A 23,344-nucleotide genomic window follows, 5' to 3' on the forward strand; every position below is an offset into this window, starting at 1 on the left:
AGGTTATATGGACATAATAACAAATAAACTACATTGACAGAATTACAAATTTATATTCAATCATTATCTATACCCGCTTATCCTGGGCAGGGTCGCAGGGGGTGCTGGAACCCATCCCAGCGAGCACCGGGCGAGAGGCAGGAATACACCCTGGACAGGGTGCCAATCTACCAGGGCAAATGATGCATTCTTTAATGTTATAAACATTACCATTTACAAAGAAAACCTTAGTGTGATCCATGAATTTACATGATGCATTACCTCAGCAAGGATAACTTCCTGGAATAAAAACCTGTTTTGCTGGTGCCTTGTCATCTGCCCTTACAAGCACATCTCTAATATTTTTAGCTCTCTTATAAGTAAATAAAGGAGGGTGTTCAAATGCACTAGTTAAAGTTTCATCTGATGTCAAAATTTTTCAGGGTTTCATAATTATTGATTTTACTGTAAAATTAAATGAATTGAAGGTTAAAGCAGCCAAAACAAAAACATTTAAAAGATATCACTTTGAGCGTGTTTGAGGTATTTTTTTGGTGTGTGGAGCCTTATTTTTCTTTGATTCATTGCTTTATTTAACATTTATGCACCCAATTTATGTCTAAGCTCAGTAATTTTGGAACTTTCCATAGATATGCCATTTGCCATCAATTTTTCACAGATTCAAACCAATCAGAATATTTTCCACAGCAAAATGCCTTTTTTTCTCTGAATTTAGCTATTTACAGGTTGATATGATGGGTCGTAACCTCACTGTATCATTTCTTTTGGGAAAAGTGCTTTCATAGACTCTCAAACCAGCCTTCTGCTTTTCTTGAATTTTTTTTCAGCATTATTTTGCCCTTTAGCAATCTTGAGAATTCTGGTCTTTCTGATTGTGGTATGTCTATTCCCTTTGTCATTGTTTATACCCAAAGCTAAGACCAACTTCCTCAATTTCTCAAGTACTTGCATTTGCGCAGTTTGGGAAATAATGGTCATTTTAGTATATCCTCCATTTTTTTTCCCTTTCCACTGTCCTCTCACAGTTTTAAAATGAACTGAATGACAGGTAATGACAGGGCTGGCTGTCGTGCCGTGATGATGGCCGGCCTCAAAGGCGTGACCTAGCTGAAGACCCCAGGTGACGGGTGACTTACGTTTCATGGTTGATGTCGGTCACAGACTGTCTGTCTTAATCTGCCGTAATCTAAATGAAGGATCAATGGGATTAGGTGGGATTTGCCATTATTGGCTATGAGGAAGGAGTGTGACAAATCAGGAAAGAAGGGGAAGGACGTGGGTAGGTGCTCTGTCGCTACCATGACGTAGGAGGGGTCATAGGTAGAGAGGACAGGGTACACAGAGAGTACTTACTTCCATACTTTTTTTAAAATGTATGTATTTTTTCCATAGAGTCACAAATAAATTTTCAGTGTACTTTTTGCCTTTTGAATGGAACTGGGTACTTCAAAGGCAAGTCATCGATTGGATCCCCCAACCAGGTCATTTATCCCGTGGCAGCTTGTGTAAGGAGTACCCTCTTCATGAGACTATACCTGTCTCTTCAAGATTCTGAACAAGGTTGTGCAATGTTTTGCACATTGCTTACCCATAAACACCCACATGGCACCTTGACCATGAGATGCACTAAATAACGGTACCTGGACTACACACCATGCTTAAACTAAACAGATTATACATGAAGTACATTTAATGGACATTAAACATGGAAGTATGTTTTAAGCGCTTTGCTTATGATGCAGATTGGGTGAGATGTTTTTTAGAGCAGAATATCACTCCTTCTTTGCCTTTCTTGATTTTGTCTGCACAGAGCTTTGAAATGGGACAGTTCTGATTGCTGATTCAGGCAGGGGCATGTTTTGTCTTTCCAGATCCAGGCCTGAAACTAGCAGGAGGATGGGGGTGGATTCTTACTGTCAATTTACAGACCATTGCATTGGTAGGTCCTTTAATTTCATCAACTAATCAAATGACACAGTGGGGCAAACCCTGTCTTGGATGTGCTGTCGGCAGTTATCTCTTTTAAGCAGCCAAAGTTTTCATCTGTGTAAAAAAACTATTGCTATTGCTGCTATGAAATACAACAATAATTTTTCCACTTCCCATTATTTACTTTTAAAATAATATATATTGCATGCTATAGCTGTAAAAAGAACATGCAACGCTTGCTTATTGATCTTGACTAGTAAACAGTGAGTGATTGTCTGTTAGAGACAGGTCAGACGGGTTCAGCAGTGGGCTCTGTGGGTTCTGGTCCACAGTAACGGGCCATGGGAGAGGAAAGCGAGAAACAAACTGGGGAGCCTCGACTTAGACAAGCTCCAGCTTCTCTGTGCGTGACAATGGGGGCATCCTGGTAATCCTGTGTGGGGGTTCCACAGGACACGCAGCACGAAACTGGGGCAGTGGGACACATGGGGACCGGACACCCGAAAGTAGGTTAACAAGTGGGCACGAAGCGCCCTCTTGTCTCTTTTGAAGAGAAGAATGTCTCTGGTGACCTGGTCGGTGAGCTCACTGCTGGTGACCTACTGTTGTTCGGTCTGTTCACCATTGTTCTGTTGGGCTCCTTGTTGGGTCCACATGCAGATTCCCTGCCATGTACATGGTCATTATGGACCACAAGAGGCCAGAGATAGGCTGGAGGCATGCATCCCAAACCATAATGGATCCCTTGTTTTTTTCACATGTTGGAGGGAGGGAAATGTAATTCTGCTTTACATAAACTAACTTGATGTTCCTCAAAGAAAATCAAATGATTGTCAGTTGTTGGTGAACAAATTACAATGGTTTGCTGCTTATTTTTCAGGAAGATTCATTATTTTGGAGACTGCTGTTTTACATTGTAAACAACAATACTGGACTTTTATACTGTATTTATTATTTTAAAGTATTTATGCAACTGTTAATAACTGTATGTAAGCAATTGGCAAAAAAGAGAACTTCAGTTGATGTGGCAGTTTTTAGTGATGACTAACTGATGTGTGTGATGATAGTACATCTTTGTCATTTTTTTCTCTGTAATGGGAAAGCGCAAGTGAGAAATTTGGTGTCCAGGGGTGGAAAACAGTCCCAGAATGACCAAGAACAGCATTTGAACAATAGATACTTTAGAACATAGATGTGTGTATGATGCAGTGAGAAAGGGCATGATAGGGACAGAAATCCCAACAGCAATCGATTCATTCTGCCCACTGTTAAAAGCACCACACAGGAAAACCCACAATTGCCATGCACTTACCACATACAATGATGGAAAAAGGAAATAGCACAATATTGGGCGATTCCACTTCCTGTGAAAATGACCGACAGCATCAGCAATGAGGTAACTAGGCCTCTTCTGAGAATAAGGATCTTGCAGACCTCGGAAATCACTCACCAATATTGTGGGGCTCCTGTTTCCCCTGTCACAGCAGTTTCCCTGACAACAATGTCATGACATCGCACTGCTGCTGTGCATCTATGTAGGGCCCAGCCAATCAGCTGTCCCCTGCTGATATTTGCAGATAGCACTGGTTACTGCAGATGCCAAAGGTCTGTGTCCTTTACATGGCATGCAATAACAGTGATTTGCACAACACAAGAAAAAACACATTTTCTCAGCAAGCAGCTGCGCAAGTCACTTTGGCCTGTTTTTTTTAAATACACCTGAGTTCTGGATGTGGGAGGGGCGTGGTTGGATGTTGATGGGTGGGGTTTGACATCTAGCCCCACCCATCAATGCCTGCAATTGGTTTAAAAACTATTTGCTCTGCATTGGACTAGGAGGTTGGTTGGCAAAGGGTGGGGTTTGACATTAAGACCCGCCCTCCTACAGCCTGCAGTCAGATGCCTCTCCCAAGCGATGAAGTCATCCTGGAATATTTGGCACCCTGTGTTTATCTGCCTCCAGAATAAAGAAATGATAACAACAGCAACAATGATAATAATCATCATCTTATAAATCATTGCAATCTCTGACATAACAAATTGCTATCATCATATTCGTATTGATATGGTTAATGTAATTGCAATAATAATTGTGATTATGATTAACATTGTGCACAATAATGAGTCTTGGCCCTGCCAAGCTGCTTTCCCTTTCGTTTTTTTTTTTTTTAAGCTGGTTATTATTTTCACAGGAAGTGACCACACCTGTGCTAGGTGTTTACTAAACAGGTGAGAAGAGACTGAACATTTGTAACACTCAAGGTGATCATCGGGTTGTCCTCTGAATGTGGGCATGTGTTCCACTTCACCTCCAGCTTCACACCTCTGTGGAAATCCAGTCTGAAGCCAGGCTGTCAGATGCACTGCCTTGTTTGGTAAAATGGTTTACTGGGGCAGTGGGAAAGTAGAGTTTCCCCAAAGTTCAGTGTCTTCCCCCCCATCCCACCCCTCCTCTGAATGTGGTCTGTGGTGCTCGTTTCCCACACTATGTCTGTTTCCTGTGGGCCTGCAGGGACTCACAGTCACATGACCAATTCAACTCAACCCTTTTAAATTTTTTTTTTTTACTGCTCCGTACAATGAGATGCGGGAGTCATGTGCGAGTATGCGCGCACACTCTCGACTATACTTGGTTGTGAGTGTGCGTCGAGTATTTTTGTTTTGTTTTTCCTCATTATGACATGTTCACTTTACGTGGTCTAATTAGTGGGAGGGTACATACTGTATATGCCTCCTGGAGCAATTCCTTGTATTTAATGTTCTTTTCTGTCAACTCTGAGGAAGATGTCCCAGATTTAGAAATGTCAGCCCCCCGTTTCCTTTAAGTTGTTGTGTATCTGAGCTTTGAGTGCTCCAGCTATCCTTATTTCAGGCCCTTTGAAGTAATCCTGCTAACGATCCATCTGTATGTGTCTTGGACTACCCTGGCAGTGAAGAACATATTTAGTCCTCTTTTATAAGCTGGGTTGAAGCCTGGTGTTAGTTTTTGCACTCACAGTGTTTGAGTTTATTACTGTTCTGTTCTATTCAAGCCATCATCATCATTATCATCATTCTCATACGTCACAGCTCTGTAGGATTTTTTTTTTTTCATTGCAGCCCTTCAGTCCCAGGTTCATGTAGCCCTATATAAACTTGAATGGCTGCTCAGCTCCCTGAAAATACAGAGGATAATAAATAAATCAGGAATAAACCGGAGCACATGGGGCCTCCATTATGTTGCATTTTCCCTCGATTTTCCACAGTGGAGTTTGTCCTCCAGACGTTTTAGTGCCCTAATGGCAGAATCTGATCCTCTTGAGTAGCACGGTGTGCCTTACTGCAGAAGCCTCTGTCCTTTCCAGTGCTCACATGACCTTACATTTTTACACTTTTTTATTTGAATATTAACAGAGATAATGGCGTTCTTTTTATGGGCCCATATCTGAAACTATAAAAGCACTCTACAAAGCCATCGTAGCTTGCACTTGACGTCAGCTGTCTAAGCTCTGTTTGCTTATTATTATAAAACTACACCCAGTCCGTCTGAGCACACGTTCCTCCGTCTCCGGACATGAGATCTTCCTGAGACACGAGCGGAACGCCCAGAACCGCAGCCGGGGGCGACGCAGATCTGAGAACAGGAGGAATTAAAATCGTCCTCACTGGAGGGTGAGAGGCCCTGATGCCGCTAGCACCAGATCCGGCCGGAACCTTAATGACGTAATCATATGATTTATTGGGCTACACAAAGCCAGGTGACTGCATGCTGGAGATGCTCTGCGTTGCCTGTGCTGCCAGTTCCGGCTTTTTAAGAATGTTTTTTTTTTTTTTGCCATGCTAACTGGTATGCCACTGATTTCACACTGCCTGGGCTTTACAAACTGGAGGCATTAACCCAATAATAACACATTTTGAGCTGTAATAGCTGGAAAGATGATTCCCAGATGGTCTTTGACTGAAAGAGCATGTCACATTTGTGTTGTATTTTCAGCCTGGAAGCACTAGACTGTATTCTGCCTTTCAGGGAGACGGAGGACACCTACAAAAATGGCACTCCTGGGTCACTGTTAACTGACCCCAAATTTAGGGACAGAACAAAATCTAGGGACAGAACATCTCCAAAGCCTGATTTACCTTTTAATAATCTTATAATTACTTAGAATTATAATTATAATTATTATAGCGATTTGGGCAAAACCAATAAAACAGTCATCCTGTTCACAAAGTTAAAAAATAAAAGCAAAAACATTTAAAGGAAATTTTAAAATTGAGTGTGTATTGCATTCACTACGTGAAGCAGTATGAGGATGGAATTTTGAAACATCAGAATTCAGGCACTGTTTCCTGTTAAGAGAATAACTTTAAAACAGGACGTGCCTCAAACCTAGTGCAAGCCAATGGCTAAGCTGTTTGTGCCATCTTGTGGACACTTTAGGTACTGTGGCTATTTAAAAGCATGATTGAGCGACAAAACAAAAAACAAACTAAAAATTGCTCTTCTTTATGCAAGGCATAGGGGATATTTTCATCACTGTCCCTATAAAATATTCACTCTGGGCTGTGTGTGGTTTGAGCAGTTACCGAACCAATAGACCTTTTGACCACAAGGCACAACTCCCAACCAGAAAGTCAAAAGGTTCACTGTGCCTGAGACCCCTTATTGGACTATTATTAGAAAAGTGGCATCATGGTCTGTAATAGTGCCGTGCACATAGTTGGGCTTCAATGTCAAATTGTTTCAAATCACTGATGCAATCATATTCAAACGTATAAATCTATTTTAACAAAATGACGTCTCCTTTCCAACTTCATAAATTAAATAATTGATCATCAAAGTTCATAAAAGTTAATATAACAAGCTGAGGAATAGGCTGTCACGATTAGATATGACTCATTTTGTTATTAAACTTCAATTATTACATAAACTGTGGGTTCAGATTATGCGTATCGACAGTAACAGGTTATTTATTTTATTTTCTGCAACAGTCATTGGTTGGTGTACACCAGTGATTCTCAAAATTCTACTAATCAACCACGAGATTCTTTGCTAAGCACCTTGATTAGTAGAATCAGGAGTGTCACTGCTTGGCTGAAACAAAAGCTGATACCCACACTGGCTGTTTCTGGATAAGATTGGGGACCCCTGTTTTAAAACATGAAAGCACCTAACAAGAAAAATGTACAGCTTATTAAAATTATTGGATTGCTATTTTGATTGGAACGAAAACCAGCATACACAGTGGTCCCCCAAGACCAAGTTTGAGAACCACTGGTCTACACACTCAAGACTTCTTGCTTTCAATATGAATTACAATTTTGAGTACAAAAGTAAACTCTATTTACCTGTGGTAAGCTACAAGTCACCCATTGTCTTCAGTAAACTACAGGTTACCAGTTATTTCCAGTAAACTACAGGTAACCAATCATCTTCAATGAGAGGTGGGTTTTGCCAGCCGATGCTAGCTCTGCTGGCTCCTGCTGTTTTTGGAAATTGTCACTGATTTGTACAGGTGATGGAATAGGATGAACACGGGCATTCAGCTGCAGTGCTCTCTGTGTGGGTTGTGGAAGGCATACTAGTGACCAAAGAAACAAAAAATTTCAGAGAATTTCACATGTTCTTGTCAGGAAATGCAAAGAGTGGACACATCTCAAGGCCCACATTCCAAACAAGTAAAAATGGCAACAGCTCAACCCAGCGGCATGCTGTTAGGTGCCAAAAAGCTATTTTGAGAAAGCCAGGTATTGTTTTATATCCTTCTGTAACTTTAAGTATTGGTTATTAATTCCAAACGTTGTCATTTTTAACATTGCAAAATGCTGTTGCTTTTTTCGAATGATGAAATTGCATTTCGTAATTTGAGAGACTGTTTTGAGCTCCATGTGATTCCAGTAAATTGAACTTATATGATATTACTGATAATGAAAACGGATGTTTTCGATATAGCCTACCACCCAATAATTCGAAAAGGAACATAGTGGGTAGGTAGCATATTGAGAAGGCGTTCTATTCATGACGCAGCCGCAAAACATGTCCTCAGAATGGGTCTGTCCTTCACGTTTCCTTCATTTCTTACTTCTCCTTTAAGAGAAAACCTTGGCCGGACGGTCGGGACTGCGACGTCACGACAAAAAGTGCCTGTAGCTAGTTCGCTAGCTGCATTGTGCTCGTGTGATTTAACGCTAGCTAACTGTAGCTGGCTGACTAGCTAGTTACAGTGCTAGCAAACTTCTGCTGGTCTTTTATATATGTTGTGCTCTTCCTAAAAGGACATATGGGATTTAATAACCGCGACAAATGACTGGAAACCCCACCACTTGGTAGCTATTCTTGAAGGAGGGGTGCTAGCTAGCTACTTTTTACAGGTGGAAACAGACGAAACCGAGGCAAGAAACTGACATTGTGGCTAGTTGGCTTGCCGAGCTCGCCGTCTCATCGACGTCTAGTTAGCAGCTACCCAGCGAAGTAGATTTAAGGGGAAAAGTAAATGCACAAAGTGAGTTGTAGGGATTTCACGCTCCCGGGATAGTGGTACGCTGGTTAAAGTAGTTTCGGTATTGTGACTAAGTTAGCTGCTTGACCTTAGAAGCTACGTCGGCGGGTTAAGTCAGCGGAACACTTGACTTGTACGTACCAGCCGCTAATTAGCTATATAGGGATCTACTGGCAAACGTAACTCACACCAGTTGTTGTCGGAGTATTTAAAAACTCAAGAGTGGAGGCTTTCTCTTCGGTGGACTTTTAACAATGTTGTCCAACGCCCAGAACCAGAACCAGCCGGTGTTCCCGACCCAGCAGCAGCAAACTCTACAGAACCCGGCGCAGTTCTTGCAGTTTCACGTTAAGCCCACATTGCAAATAAAGAAGAACGCGATAACGGACGATTACAAAGTCACAAGCCAGGTCCTTGGTTTGGGCATAAATGGCAAGGTTTTGGAAATCTTTCAAAAGAAAAACGGAGAAAAATACGCATTAAAGGTAAGATTCTTTGTTTTTAAATGAATTTTTCCCAGCAGCGACCGATTTCCCCATTACTTTAGCTCGCTTGCCTGGGTTTTGCAGTTGTGGAAATGTGCTCTTGCGAGATGTAGCCGCGTTCGTCTCTTGACAGGTGTGGATGTGTGATTGCCAGCTCTCTGTTTCCTTTTGAAATCTGGCAAAGGCGTTCAAAGTTGTCACTGTCACGCATCTCATGCCTGGCAAAACAAGCGAATATTGGAGCGTTTAATGCAACATCACTTTCAACTGTTCAGAATCTCTGGCACGCCAATGCAAGAACTCCTGTTGAGTTATTTCTCACGTGGGTACTGTTACGCTATGATGATATGAAAATGATTTATACTTTATATGTACATACTTTGCATATGTATATTTTAGATGATTGTTTTGATTTTACGATTGATGGAACTGGACACAATGATACATCATAATTAATACCGATACAGCCGTTATTAACCGTGATGGACTTCAGAAATATGTCATTAAATGATTGTAATGTAAACGTCACTTGGGTAGCACTGTCACCTCCCAGCAAGAAGGTCCAGGGTTCAAATCCCGGCCTTTCTGTGAGGTTGTTCTCCCTGTGTTCGCGTGGGTTCCCTCCAGGTACTCCATTTTCCAAGGACTCTAAATTGCCCAAAGGTATGAATGTGAGTGAATGGTGTGTGTGTGTGTGTGTGTGTGTGTGTGTGTGTGTGCGCGCCCTGCAATAGATTGGCGACCTGTCCAGGATGTATTTCTGCCTCTCGCCCAGTGCATGCTGCGATAGGCTCCTGCACCCCCTGCGACCCTGCCCAGGTTTAGGTAATGGACGGATGGTAAACGTCACTTGTTCGTAAATCGTGACACATTATTTGATTTAATTCTCTGAGCTCTAAAATCGTGTCATTCTCCAATGCGTGTAACAGCTGTTTTGATTGTCAAGTGGAAATTTTTGGCTTGGATCTTAGTCACTACCCTCTCCTGCACTGCTGCAATAATGTGGCACCCGTCATATCTACACAGCGATCTTCCCAAGTCATTGTGGGAAGAAGCCCACAGGTCACGAGGGGTTACCTGCTGGTTTTTCTCCTCAACTCTCCCAACGCCCAGACCTTCTCCAAGACTATAATGATCCTCTTTGATTCTGGGCAATAAATATTTGACCAGTTTCCAAGGAACTCCCACGCAGCAAAACATGTCAGCTAGGAAAAACACAATGATGTCTCTTATTCCATTTAAGGAGGGGAAAAAAGGAGTTTGTGTTGTGTCGCTCCTTTTGTTAACCCCTAACAGCCTGGTCAATCTACAGTGTGCGCTTGGTCTTAGGTCAAAACGTACGACCACAAACTCATAACTTACCTGGCCCTACAATGCAGACGGACAGATTTAGCCAAACTATTTTTTTTTTTAAAAAGACAGAAATACACCTGTCTGGCATGCTGCTTGCTACATGCCTGATTGGATGAAAGTAGGAAGATTAATATGGAAGAAACAGGAAGTCTGAACAGCAGGTGTGTTGCAAGTTTCAGCTTGTAGTATTGATAGCGTTTTCCACTTCCTGATAGGCTCTTATTGGCTGTAGTTAAACAGTTTCATGCATTGTTATGAATTAAGGTGATTCATTAGGTTGAGGGATACTAATATGATTTAGTATCTGTACATTCTTCCAGTGGGAAGTCTGTGCTTTGCTGCGGAGGGAATACCAGACAGCATAAAGAAGTCTACATGAATGAGTGAAAACCCACATGCAAGCAAGCTCTCTGGATGGATTATGGTAACCATTCTACAAGTGCCTTCACTGTGTATGGTGTTTTGAATGGCAAGCAATATTTGACAGAATGCCTCTGAGGAACGTGATGACCATTGTTTGAAACCAAAGCAAACCGCATTGTTTCAGTCTGTAGTTATTGGGGGGGGGGGGGGGTTGGAAACCACAGAGGACATTTGGGTGGGTGTCACTGGTATGAGGTTTTTTTTTTGTTTTGTTGGTGTTGCGGTATGTGACTGAGCGTGCCCCCCTGTCATTTTGGGAAAGGGACACACTGCCAGCCTGGGCTTCCGATTTCAGCACCACAGGGTTACGGTACGAGGGACAAATGGCACTCCTGTGTCTGTTCTGTTACCACAAGCACGTAAATCCTGTTTCACTGCCTCTGTTCTCTGATCGTGCCCTCATACACAAAAATTCCCAAAACTTTCGATTGTGTCACAAGGTGAGCTTTGTTTTACGGCCCCTTATAACGTGACAACTGTTCTTTCAAATGTCATACTTCTCTCTCTTTAGCACCTGAAAAAAAAGTGTTATGTGCATCTGTTCCAGTAAGCCAAAGGTATTTGTTAGCCTAATTGTTTGCCCCTTTATCCAAATACTGGCAAACTCAGTCATTGACAGTCATAATCCCTTCACTATCCTTGAGTGTAGCCTGAGCTTCAGCAGCTCTGTCTGTTACAGCCTCGCGTAGACAAATAAAGCCGTAAAATTGAGCGTCGCGTCAAAGCCGCGATGTCCTCTGAGAGACCGCGGCTGCGGTTTTCACGAGAGAAAACAATAACAAAACCAGACAAGCCATTTGGCCTCCGGTCCTCGCTCCAAGTCCCCGAAGGGAGGCCAAGAGATTCCGTTGGGTCTGGCCGTGCCAAAAATGCGGTGTGAATCGGAGGCGCTCTCTGCCCGTCTCCGGGCCCATTCATACAGAGAGGCTCCCGGGGGAGGGAGGCCGGGGAGCAGCAGATGGTCGCCTGCACTCTGTAGCCGATTCGTGATCGCAGCCCATCTTTATTTGTTCATTTTAGGTGAGCCTCGTTTGTTCGCAGTGATTTTGTTTCATGGCGGTCTGCGCTCTTTGCGTTGGACTGTGTGGCGCATTGCAGTCGCACGCTGGACACAACTGATTTCCTGCAACACACAGGCGTTTTCAAAATTTGGTCTTTGTTTCTCTTGATATTTAAAAATTTGGCTGTTACCTTCCACATTAAATGAGCTAGCAGTAGCTCACGAGCCAAGAAGACCAGTCTTCTCTCAGAACGGCGTGGCTGGTTCAGCTATCTGTTTCAATCAGTTCCTTTGTTCATGCTGGTTTTATGGCTTTTGTGATTCAGAGGAAGAGAGAGGGGGAAACACGGCTCAGGTCCAGGGGTTCCCAAACGAGTCCAGGAACCTCCCTTTTCCAAATTTTATCAGTCACATATCTTTGAATTTCATGTCCAATAATCCTGGTCTAGTTTGCATGTTGGTGATAATTTGATCCCTGGCATATTTCTGTTCTACAAAATATCACTGTTATATAGACCATATTTACATGAAGCATATTATGTCCTGATTTATAAACGCTTCACTTTTCTAGTGTTCCGTGCTTTCTTTCCGCGGTCCGCCAGCTGAACAGCGCATCGATGGCTGCATGGGCTGGCCGCTGATGCCTGATTGGCCAGGGCTGCTGTTGCATGACCATGTGGGGAGTACCCTGTCCACTTTGTAGATGGTCTCTGCCAAAAAGATACTTTATTACTGGAAAGGCACGGTTCCCCTAAAAACTTGGATATAAAATTTTTTTTTAAACTCCCCAGTGGGAAAAAAATTCTGAAATGGTGAGAAGAAAGTCACCAGTAGGCAGAAATCTTGAGAACCCAGCTATAGAGGGGGAATCCATCCCTCTGACCGGCCTGGGGTCAGTTGTTTAAAGTTTGGCTGAATGGGGAACCTATCTCAGCAATTGGTAATAGTGGTTTGGCAGTTTACAGCTGAGCGTATTAGACTAGCTGGGTAAATTGGCAGTCTAAGCAAAGAAGTGTATATTAATATTGCAGGGCTGAAGAGCAAGATGATATATCTCGGCTTCCAGGTTGCGTCATGGCATGGGCTTGAAACAGGAGAGGGTTGGTGCTGGAGTGGTGGGGGGTGGGGGGAACGGGGATGGCGAAGCCAGGGAAAGAACACAAAATGAGATGGAGAGCCCATGAGCCAAATTTTACACCTAAGCTGGGCAGGACCTTTCCTGGGTATTATGATGTCATCGACGAAGCTGTATGAGGCCTGGGTGCTGAATAGAGGTTCTTGGCTGGGGGTGGGGCCTGGGGCAGGGGGTGGGTCGAGAGGTCAGGAGGGGAAGCTGTTATTTGTGAAGCTGCAGCTGTTGCCCAGTTCTCCAAATAGATTTGCCCTCCACCCCTCCACCCTTCCACCATCCACCTTGTGCCTGCCGCTGAGAGAGAGACTGGAGAGGGAGTGAGAGTACTGATGGCTTTACTCTAAAAAACTGCTTTTATGTGTTATACCAACATTGGGGGATTCATGGAATATAATTTTGATCGATCAGTTTTGTTTTGTATTTATAGTTTCTCTCTCACACACGCTATTGCACTCTGTCTCACACACACTTTCTCACACACATACACTATATATATATATATATATATTGTGTAAGGTTCTGTCATGGCAATGAATAAAAAAAAACAAAAATAAAATATATTTTTTTGTGAATTTTGCTTCTGAGAATTAAAATGTTTAGGCTAGTTTACATTTTAAAATGTTCTTCACTTTTGAAATGGAGACTGGTAACTACCTTTATTTGGCATAGGCATAGTTATGTGCATATGTCAAATTGATGTTCAGGTATTAATCTGCTGGACGTCAGCATACTTTCTTCGCAGTAAAGCTTTATCATCTTATTTTCCACGTTCATTTTGTATCCCACCCCCTCCCCCTGTTTTCCTATTTATCCCTGCCTGAGCTTCCCAGAACTTCAACCCCCCTCCCCCCCCCTCCCCCATGGGCCTCTGGGGTTTAAAAATGACGTCTGCATCAGTGTCTGATCTCAAAGAAATACAACAGCAACACCTCCACCATCTTTTATTAATCACGCTGGCCATTCTGTGCCATTACTGTTTAACGTACACATGGATGGCAGGCTTTAGCCGTTCTTTAGCGTAAATGGCGTTGTTCCTTGTTAATGAGTAACATCATTAGATGGCAACGATAGGAAAAAGAGGGAGAGAGAGAACAAACACCAGCTATTTCTGACTGCTACCAAAAACAAGAAACTGCTTGACCATGCGATATTGTAGGACCTGTATCAGTGTCTGATCTCTAAGCAATACTGCAGCAACACCCCCATCATCATTTATTAATCATGTTCACCATTCAGTGTCATTCCTGTGTAAAAAAAGGCATGGATGGCAGGCTTACCAGCCTGTGTAATTCCTGTGTAAATAACACATGGATGGCAGGCTTACCAACCTGTGTAATTCCTGTGTAAATAACACATGGATGGCAGGCTTACCAACCTGTGTAATTCCTGTGTAAATAACACATGGATAGCAGGCTTACCAACCTGTGTAATTCCTGTGTAAATAACACATGGATGGCAGGCTTACCAACCTGTGTAATTCCTGTGTAAATAACACATGGATAGCAGGCTTACCAACCTGTGTAATTCCTGTGTAAATAACACATGGATAGCAGGCTTACCAACCTGTGTAATTCCTGTGTAAATAACTGTTATGTGTGGTGACTAGAGGCAATAGTTTTGTGAAGAGTTTGAACAGTTCACCATATCTTTTTATTGGCTAGAGCTGCTTTGACTTTCTCACAAGTGAGAGTCTTCGTCACCATCATGAGAGAGAGGAATTGTCTGTGTGTGTGTGTGTCTGTGTCTGTGTCTGTGTGTGTGTGTCCCTTTATACCTCTGTTCTGCTTTCTCGCTTTCTGTTCCTGTCTCGCTTTGCACCGCTCTCTCATACTCCCTCACTGTCTCTTTCTCACGTACTCTCACTCACTCCCTCTCTCTTTTTCTCCCTCTCTCTCACACTCCCTCGCCCTCTCTCTCTCCCCCCCCCCCCCCCCCCCCATGGTTCATCTGCCCTCTGTACCCCCCCCCCCCCCCCTCCCTTAACTGCATTGCAGTTCTTTTGTCCTTTAGGAAGCAGGCTGGCCCAGCTCACTGTCTCCTCGTGGGGGGCGTGCTCACGCGCCAGCCCATCGGCCCTGGCCACCACCGGGCCTGCTTTCATTCAGCGGATGGGTTGACAGGCTTACGTTCTTATTAACTTCTCAATTTTCTTCTCGTCCAACATTCTTATTACCTTCTGAAATCCACGTGATTTTTATTGACCCCTCAAATTCTTGTCATTCTTATTTGCTTATCAAATTCATGTCATAAAACGTTCTTAAGACGTCTCGTGTGCCTTGGCGGGGCTCTTGGAAGACGAGAAATCCACTCAGTTCTCAGAGTCCGGCCCACTGCAAAAGCACAATCATGGCTGTCACGAGTAAATTGTACTTCAATTTGTCAAATTGTACTACGGTTTGTAGCTTTGGTGGATTATTGTGTATAATAAGATTCACCGGTTTAAAGAATATAAATGTAGATTAAAACCAAGTGTTAAAACAACTTGAACCCTGCTTTCAGTAGTGTGGCACTGTGTGTGCAAGCTTGCTATGAATAGCTTTATTCTTTTTGATGAGTAGCATCATTAGATGACCCCGATGGGAACACGAATGAGTGAAAGAATAAATATGAATAAATAAATACAAACATCTGCTGCCTGAAGATTTCAGAAAGAATTTTCAATGGTCCAATCTTTAAATCCACTGTTTGCTAAATCTGCGCCTTTTCAATGCTTTTTAACTGTGACTTAACTGAAAGATAGTTGTTCAGACTTTGATTTCATCATCTAGAATAAAGAATTTCTATTGACAACATAGGCAACACATGTTAAATCAAACTTTTAAAACGAAATTGTATCACGTGATCTGAATTGATTGGGAGCTAAATTGAACTGAGTCAGTGCTGAATCAAATCGTATTGATTTGGAACTGAATTTAATTGTATTTGTAAGTGTATCTTTTCTGTATGATAGACCGTGTATCGAGATGCGTGTCGAATCTTGTGAGAGGGATTTGCTCCCCTATAATCATTTCATAATTTTAAAAGTTGACAGCGAATTGAAAGTGTTTTACACTGAAATTACTAGTATCCCTGGGCAGTGTCTGTGATAATAAACAGCAGTATTTTGTCAGTTTGGTGTCTTTAAGTGCTGAAGGTGAGACTAAAGGAAGAGTGAGGCTGTGTTGTGAATCTGAATCAGAAAGGCGTTGGTTAAATCCGTCAGTGGCGCTGACAGGGCCGTGACGTCAGTCAGGGTCCAGCGATATCCAGGGGATCGGTGCAGAGGAGGATGTCGGGTGCGCAGATAAACCAGAGAGGCCTTCTGTTCCACCCCTACCACAGAGCTGATGGGTAAACAAGTAGCTCCTGACTTTCATGTGGAAAACAGAGAATGTGGATGAAAGAGTGAAAAAAAAAATCTTGAGGAGGTGAGAGAAATGTTACCTTTCCTGCATGAGCTATAAAACCAGGTGCTAGTACAAGAAGTGTGTGAACTGTTCACAAAAAAAGGATGTGTGCGTGTGTGCATGAGTGTGTGCACTTGCACACACTCATGCACACACGCATTGATAGAATATTTCAGTTCTCAGAAACCCATGCTGCTGACCTGCAAAGAGGTTAGCACATTTAGTCATGTGTGGTTCAGTGCCACTGCGTGTCTGAAAGCACTGTCTTGACACATATCCAGCGAGAGCATTCCTGAGAGCAGCGCTGCTGTTCACTACTGTATGATGCTATGAGCGGCATGGGGGGGGCTGCTGAAAATCCGACCCCTGTGGTCATGAGCGTCATGGGGGGGGTCAGAAGGTTCAAACTCCATAGTCAGCAGTAATCTTGCTGCCCCTCTGTTTCCTCCCCCTCCACAGTCATTAGCTATCTGCTGCCCTTCTACCATTTCCTTCCCTAACCTCTGACCTATGACCACGCAACTTCTTAACCAATGAACAGCACTCAGTGCAATACCAAGGCACTTTGTAGTCAAAGAGCCACACATGCACATGTCCCCACTCTTAGTCTCAGTAACACGAATATATGTGTGCACGTTACACTCACATGCACACATACAGCCCTGGTACGCACACACGCAAACACACACACACACACACACACAGCTGTTCCAGTGTGGCCTCTATGCTGTTCTATGTATGGAAGTCGGGATCTTATGGCTATGCGCTTTGGGGCTGCAAAGTTGTCAGTGACGTAAGGTAGTTTCCACAGCTGTGGTGTACCAGCCAGGCTACCTGCATGAGCATTTGTGTGGGTGTGTGCGTGTGCGTGTGCGCGTGTGTGCGTGTGTGCTTGCGTGCGTCCGCGTATGCTTTGTTGTGTCTACAGAATAGTGTCAGGAGACCCAAGGCTCTTGATTGAAGTAAGCACAGATTTAACCCACTGCCTGTTCAGCTGAAGCACTGTTAGGAATGTCTGTGGGAACTTAACCCGCACCAAAACTTCTGAACTCCCATTGCATCATGGGTAGGCTGGGGTGCAGTGCTCAGGTGGTACTCTCTCCTTTAACCCAATTTGAAATGCCCAATCATGCTGTCTCTACAACGCTCCTCACATCCTTTGGTATGGATTTTGGAGAGCACAGACAAAGACAAGCATGTACTTTACTCCAAAGCACAGAAATGTCAAGCACGGCTTGCACAGACGTGAGTCAGTGGAGCTCAACAGGTGAACCGCGAGCACTGGATGGACCAGTAGGGGTCGCTGGTGTGAAATGAGATATCCATGCATTTCCATGCTTGCAGCGGCGTGCTAAGACGAAGTTGGCCAATCCGCATTGGGTCCCCCCCACAAAGCAAATCTCTTTCTCTGTAGCCTTGGAGTTTTCTCTGCTCTGCTCTATTAATAAAGAGCTGGGCGGAGTATCTAAAAGTAGCCCTGTGTGAAGGCCTGGGAGGGGGAGCGATTATGGGGTGTGAGGAGGTGTGGAGGCACGTGGTGCATGCTGGGTAGTGTGCATGGGGCCTGGGGTGATGTCACACGTGTGTGGCAACATTGTCCCGCTGATACGGTCGGCTCTTCAATCGGTTTTATTTTTAAATGGCGCCATTCACAGCAAGGTGTCCTGGGGCACTGTACAGTTGAAAACAATCTGCAAAACACAGGCCAAGCACAGTTCAGTCAGTCACAAGCAGATTACATCAAAACGAAACTTTTCAGTTGAGTTTTTAGAAACCGCCTGTATCCTTCCTTTCTAGCCTTAGCAGGATGAGAGTCTCCACAGACAGGAAAAGGGTACGATGGGCGTGGCATGGACAGGTCTAAATCTCTACTTCAGGTCATGCAGCCCCACCCCAGGGGTCAGGTAGCGGCCTGCATTAGCCATTATCTTTTCTTTTTATCCTGACAGATTGCAGTCTCTGGGCGGAGTTTTGGGTCAAGGACTAATGGGGACCTTGTGTCTCCAGGACAGTTTCGCCACACTTTACGCAGTAACGTCTGAGGTGTGACCTGGCAACATGTCTGTGCTGTTTCGTTTGAGCCTTCGTTTTTCAGTAGGACTTGTTCATATTGGACAGATGGGCAGTGTTTCGACTTGTCACATTTTCACCTGGCCAAAAGCTGGTAAATTTTCAGAATTGGTACCATGTGTTTTACTATGAATTTTTGTCATTTTGTAGGAAAATCTCATCTATGAGAGTGAGTATAATTTCATAAATTGCCTATATTTGACATTTTAAAGCCAACGAGGGTTGGAAACAGGCTGGGGGGGGGGATTAAGTTGACTAATTACTTGATGTTGAAGAAAGAAATGCGTCTATTGAAAATCTGTAAAATGCCTTTCTGACTTGCCACTTGGACAAAGAGGCTGAAGCTGTTCGCTAAAGGTATCTGAGGTTAGGGAGTTGGACTTTTAACCAGAAAGTTGTACATTTACTAATTATGGTGCCTTTGTGTACATAGTTAGCGTAGTGCTTAACTTGAGTTGTTTTGGTAAATCCATACATAGAATAAAAAATAGGTTATCTGTGTACTCTAAGCAGACTCCCAGGTCATACAGCCATTTGCTGGCCTTCGGGGCCCCTCGCGGCTCCTCTGGGCCCCTCCCCAGCGGAACAGCCCCCGGCCGCTGTGACATCACTGGCAGCGTCGCGACTCAGGGTTGTTGATGGCCGTGTCTCACTGGGGTGACAGGAGTTCTGGGAATAGCTCGTTGTGATGACTTCACTGGATGACACGCTGTCACTGCCTCTCGCTCTTGGTTGTTTGTGTGTGTGTGTGTGTGTGTGTGTGTGTGTTTGTGTGTGTGTTTGTGTGTGTGTTTGTGTGTGTGCATAGCGTAAAACAAACATTCATGCATGTGCGTTTGAGCGGGTGACCACACATATGTAAATCTGCGCCTGTGCACACACAGTAGCGTGTGTGTGATCTCTACCTGCCCACAGCGGGCTGCACTTTCTCCCCCTAGCTGTTTCTGTGTGCTGGAGATTTCACAGCTCTCTCAGAAGAGGGGGGCTGCTGACCCTCTCGGAGGAGGGGGACTTTTGTAATGGATTCCAGGCAGAGGGGGTTCCATGGGCTCTTGAGGGGTTGTAATAGTGTGCAGAATCGAGGAGGCCCCTGATGACACCTGGGTATCTGTAGCCAATCTGCTGTCTGCCGTGGGCCACCTCTCTCCTCTTCCTTTCATCTGTTCTGTGTGGTTCTCCCAATTCCCTCATTACGCCCGTCACCCAATCACTGCCTTTATGACATCGTTTTTGAGTACCCAATCACGTTTCTGCTGCGACGCTCTCCTCCAGGAGGTCCGAAACCGCTTTTTCTTTTCTCATCGCAGTTGATGACTCTTTCCCACCTTCTCCTGATTGAGCCACTAACATTATAATCCTGTGAGCTGAAAGCATCATAATCTTGTCAGTTGGAAGCATGTATATTGTGTGTATGTAGTCATATGTGTCCCTTGGTTGTAGTTGAATTGGGCAGTAGCATACGTGTCAATCTGCTTGCTTAGTATTGCAGTGCTTCCGCTACATTCACGTAGCAGCACCGGCCTGCGGTTACACCATTCTGACCACAACTGGCACTGCAAGCCTATTTTAAGTGCTTAGAATGATCCGATTACTCATCAATAATCTGGCTGTCATCACTACTGCAGCGCGGCTCTGACCGGGGCTTAGTGGCACATTCCTCAATCGTAGCACCTTATCGTGTGAACCAGTGCCACGCTTGCTTTACAAGGTCGCATTTATGAAATGAGCACACTTTCAGACCCATTGGGTACCATGCTAATCCAGTAGTTGCTACAGCGGTCTTGAGTCTGCACAGGGATTAAACTATTTTTAAGCTTTTTAAAAAAAAATTTTTTTTTAAATTTATTTATTTTATTTATTTATTTTTATTTTTACCAGAAATTGACCTTCTGGCTAGAGAAGCTAGCTTCTGAAATTGATGCCATACATTGATGCAGGCATCTGTCTAATAGGTGTAATGCATTATTTTTAGAAAATGCTGCCAGGATGTAGATCTAAATCATACCAGAACCTTACAGTCATGAGAGGTGCTTGATCGCCTGTCTGGAACACGTTGGGGCTTAATCTGCCCTGTGATCTGCCCCAAATCTGCAGTCTCGCTGAAAAAGGCCGTGGCGTTTCTGTAGCAGAAACGCGCTCTGTCTGTGCGGTTACGCTGATGTGCTTCTGCCTTCCAGCCGGGAGCTGAGTAACGGCGCGCCTGCTGCGTGTTTGATATGGGTGGGATTCCTGACGTCGGCACTGGCAACCGGATAATCTGTGTTTGCCTTCCATATTTCTGGATACTGTGCAACCTGGAGACGTCGTATTCAAGCCTGGACTTGTTTATTCTTGCCGTGTACAGAAGCATTTGAATGCGTGATCTAGTTGGGTGATTTTTTTTTTTTTTTTTTTTAAAGCCTTCTGAATCTCTTTAAGTAAGGTATAGAGTTACGGAGTACGCAGGTTGGCTGCCTCCCCTTGCTGTAAAAGTCTGTAGGTGAAGTGTGGAGGGTTTGTGTGAGCTCTGTCCACGCACCTGGAGTTCTGGAGAGCCAAGCAGCTAGGACTGTGTGCTTCACAGGGGTTGTGTGTTTGTAATATGCGTCTTAATCTTTGTGCTGTTTTTGCACAGTGGGTTAGGTGTGTGGTGTGTTTGCATAGTGAGTGTTGGGGTGTGAGATGTGTTGGGGCACTGTGCGGTAGCCTTTGTGGTGCCTTTGTACAGTGTGTGTTAGCTAAGTGTGTGTGGTGTGTGTGTTATGGTGTTGTGTGCTTGAATGTTTGTTTTATGCAATGTGTAGGCATCTGCATGCCTGTGCGTGTCCGTGTGTGTGTCTCTGTGTGCGTGCGTGCATGAGTGTGTGTGTGTGTGTGTGTGTGTGTGTGTGTGTGTGTGTGTGATTAGAGGCTCTGGGTCCTCATATCAAAGCTGGGAGGAAACAGGCCCTTGCAGACTGCTGACAGACAGGAAGTGGCTCCAGGCAGAGCTCAGGCAGCTGATTGGCTCCTGGGGCTCCCACACTGAAAAAGGCTTCATAATCACCAGCAGTCTTCTGTGCAGTGCTAAAAATAATGATGCCATTCTCTGCTCCTGGGTTTTGATTGGTCAACAGCCCTCACACTGTTGGGCTTCTGCTGAGATGGCGGGGCGTCCTCCAGGCGGGATGGATCATGTGACCTGCCACCGCTCCTATCTTGGCTAAATTTGGGGCATGTGGTGTTTGTTTATTGGGTTATGGTTTACTGAGTGTGGTTTATTTTGACATGATGTGCAATCTGTCACCCAATCGCATGCTTGTTTCGTTATGCCTGCAGTTTAGGTGTGTTTCCACTGACCTGATTTAGCTGCGGTTAGGCAGAAGCACTCAAGTTGTTTCCGTAGCACAGGGGCTTTCCACGCTGAGACTCGGGTCTGGTCATCAGCAAAGTGTAAAAATGTATATATTTAGTCTAAATTTACCCTGTTAAAAATAGCCTAATTTTCTTTAGGCTTATGGTTCCATATCTCATTAAATATTATGCACAGGAAACATTGTTTGGATTCCACACCCATGGGATCATATTTATATCGTACCACCTATGTTGTGCATATATCTGTAGTTTATGGCATGTCCACAACTACTGAGTCTCAAGCTCAAATCGTGGGTTTCACTGTCGGTGTGGTTTTGGGTATAGTTCTGCACTTCTACACTTAAGTCAAGATGCACACCTTGTTTCCAAGGCCTAGATGGGCTGCCTAATAAAAAGAAAGTCAAAAGGACAACCTGCCGACACTGTGGCCCTCCAGGACTGGAGTTAAACCTGCAGGCACTGTGGCCCTCCAGGACTGGAGTTAAACCTGCAGACACTGCAGCCCTCCAGGACTGCAGTTAAACCTGCAGACACTGCAGCCCACCAGGACTGGAGTTAAACCTGCAGACACTGCAGCCCTCCAGGATTGGAGTTAAACCTGCAGACACTGCAGCCCACCAGGACTGGAGTTAAACCTGCAGACTCTGCAGCCCACCAGGACTGGAGTTAAACCTGCAGACACTGCAGCCCTCCAGGACTGGAGTTAAACCTGCAGACACTGCAGCCCACCAGGACTGGAGTTAAACCTGCAGACACTGCAGCCCTCTAGGACTAGAGTTATACCTGCAGACAAATGGTAAATGGTAAATGGACTGCATTTATATAGCGCTTTTATCCAAAGCGCTTTACAATTGATGCCTCTCATTCGCCAGAGCAGTTAGGGGTTAGGGGTTAGGTGTCTTGCTCAAGGACACTTCGACACGCCCAGGGCGGGGTTTGAACCGGCAACCCTCCGACTGCCAGACAATCGGTCTTACCTCCTGAGCTATGTCGCCTGCAGACACTGCAGCCCACCAGGACTGGAGTTAAAGTGAAGACATTATGCACCTGTATTGGACAGAAATGTTCAGTGTTTGCCCTGCTCTTGCTTGTTCATAATGGTGTCTGTGGCTCTGCATAGTGCATGGCAACTTGCATTCCAACCGGGGCTTAGCGTGAATGTGAAAAGCAGCTGAAAGAAAAGTGGCCTAATGTCCAGCTGGGAGCGCCTGGTTTGAAAAGGGTTTTCAGTGGAGTGTGTAACTGGGGCACCTGCCAGCTCTGCGGCTGGGAACCGAGACGGTGACGATTTCAAGCGGTGTCAGCGAGGCGTGACGCCACCGTCCCGTCATGTCTCTGTGGGGGTCATGTGGCACACGACCCATCCCTTCCCGTAACCCCCGAGGGCTGCTGGCACACGGCCCCTTTTACCCGTCCTGCCCGTACCTGCCCCGTACCTGCCCCGTACCTGCTGCTGCTGGGATTCACTGTGCTGTACCTGAGCAGCTTTCACTTCAGAGAGCTGCTGCTGGGATTAACTGTGCTGTACCTGAGCAGCTTTCACTTCAGAGAGCTGCTGCTGGGATTAACTGTGCTGTACCTGAGCAGCTTTCACTTCAGAGAGCTGCTGCTGGGATTAACTGTGCTGTACCTGAGCAGCTTTCACTTCAGAGAGCTGCTGCTGGGATTAACTGTGCTGTACCTGAGCAGCTTTCACTTCAGAGAGCTGCTGCTGGGATTAACCGTGCTGTACCTGAGCAGCTTTCACTTCAGAGAGC

The 23,344-nt window shown here is 44.6% G+C and overlaps 1 protein-coding gene across 2 annotated transcripts in view; it reads left to right on the forward strand.

Moving 5' to 3' along the window:
* Positions 1–7,997: 7,997 nt before the first annotated feature.
* The window catches only part of LOC118207922 (MAP kinase-activated protein kinase 2), a 35,425-nt gene continuing 20,078 nt past the window's right edge, over positions 7,998–23,344 (forward strand). Inside the window, exon 1 of one of the 2 annotated variants that reach the window (XM_035382125.1) lies at positions 7,998–8,890. In XM_035382125.1, the coding sequence (XP_035238016.1) occupies positions 8,660–8,890 (231 nt within the window). In that variant the 5' untranslated portion in view covers positions 7,998–8,659. The remainder of the gene's footprint in view (positions 8,891–23,344) is intronic. The other variant, XM_035382124.1, reaches the window with a different exon arrangement.

Source organism: Anguilla anguilla, chromosome 11 (assembly GCF_013347855.1).
Source record: "Anguilla anguilla isolate fAngAng1 chromosome 11, fAngAng1.pri, whole genome shotgun sequence".
Lineage (NCBI taxonomy): Eukaryota > Metazoa > Chordata > Actinopteri > Anguilliformes > Anguillidae > Anguilla > Anguilla anguilla.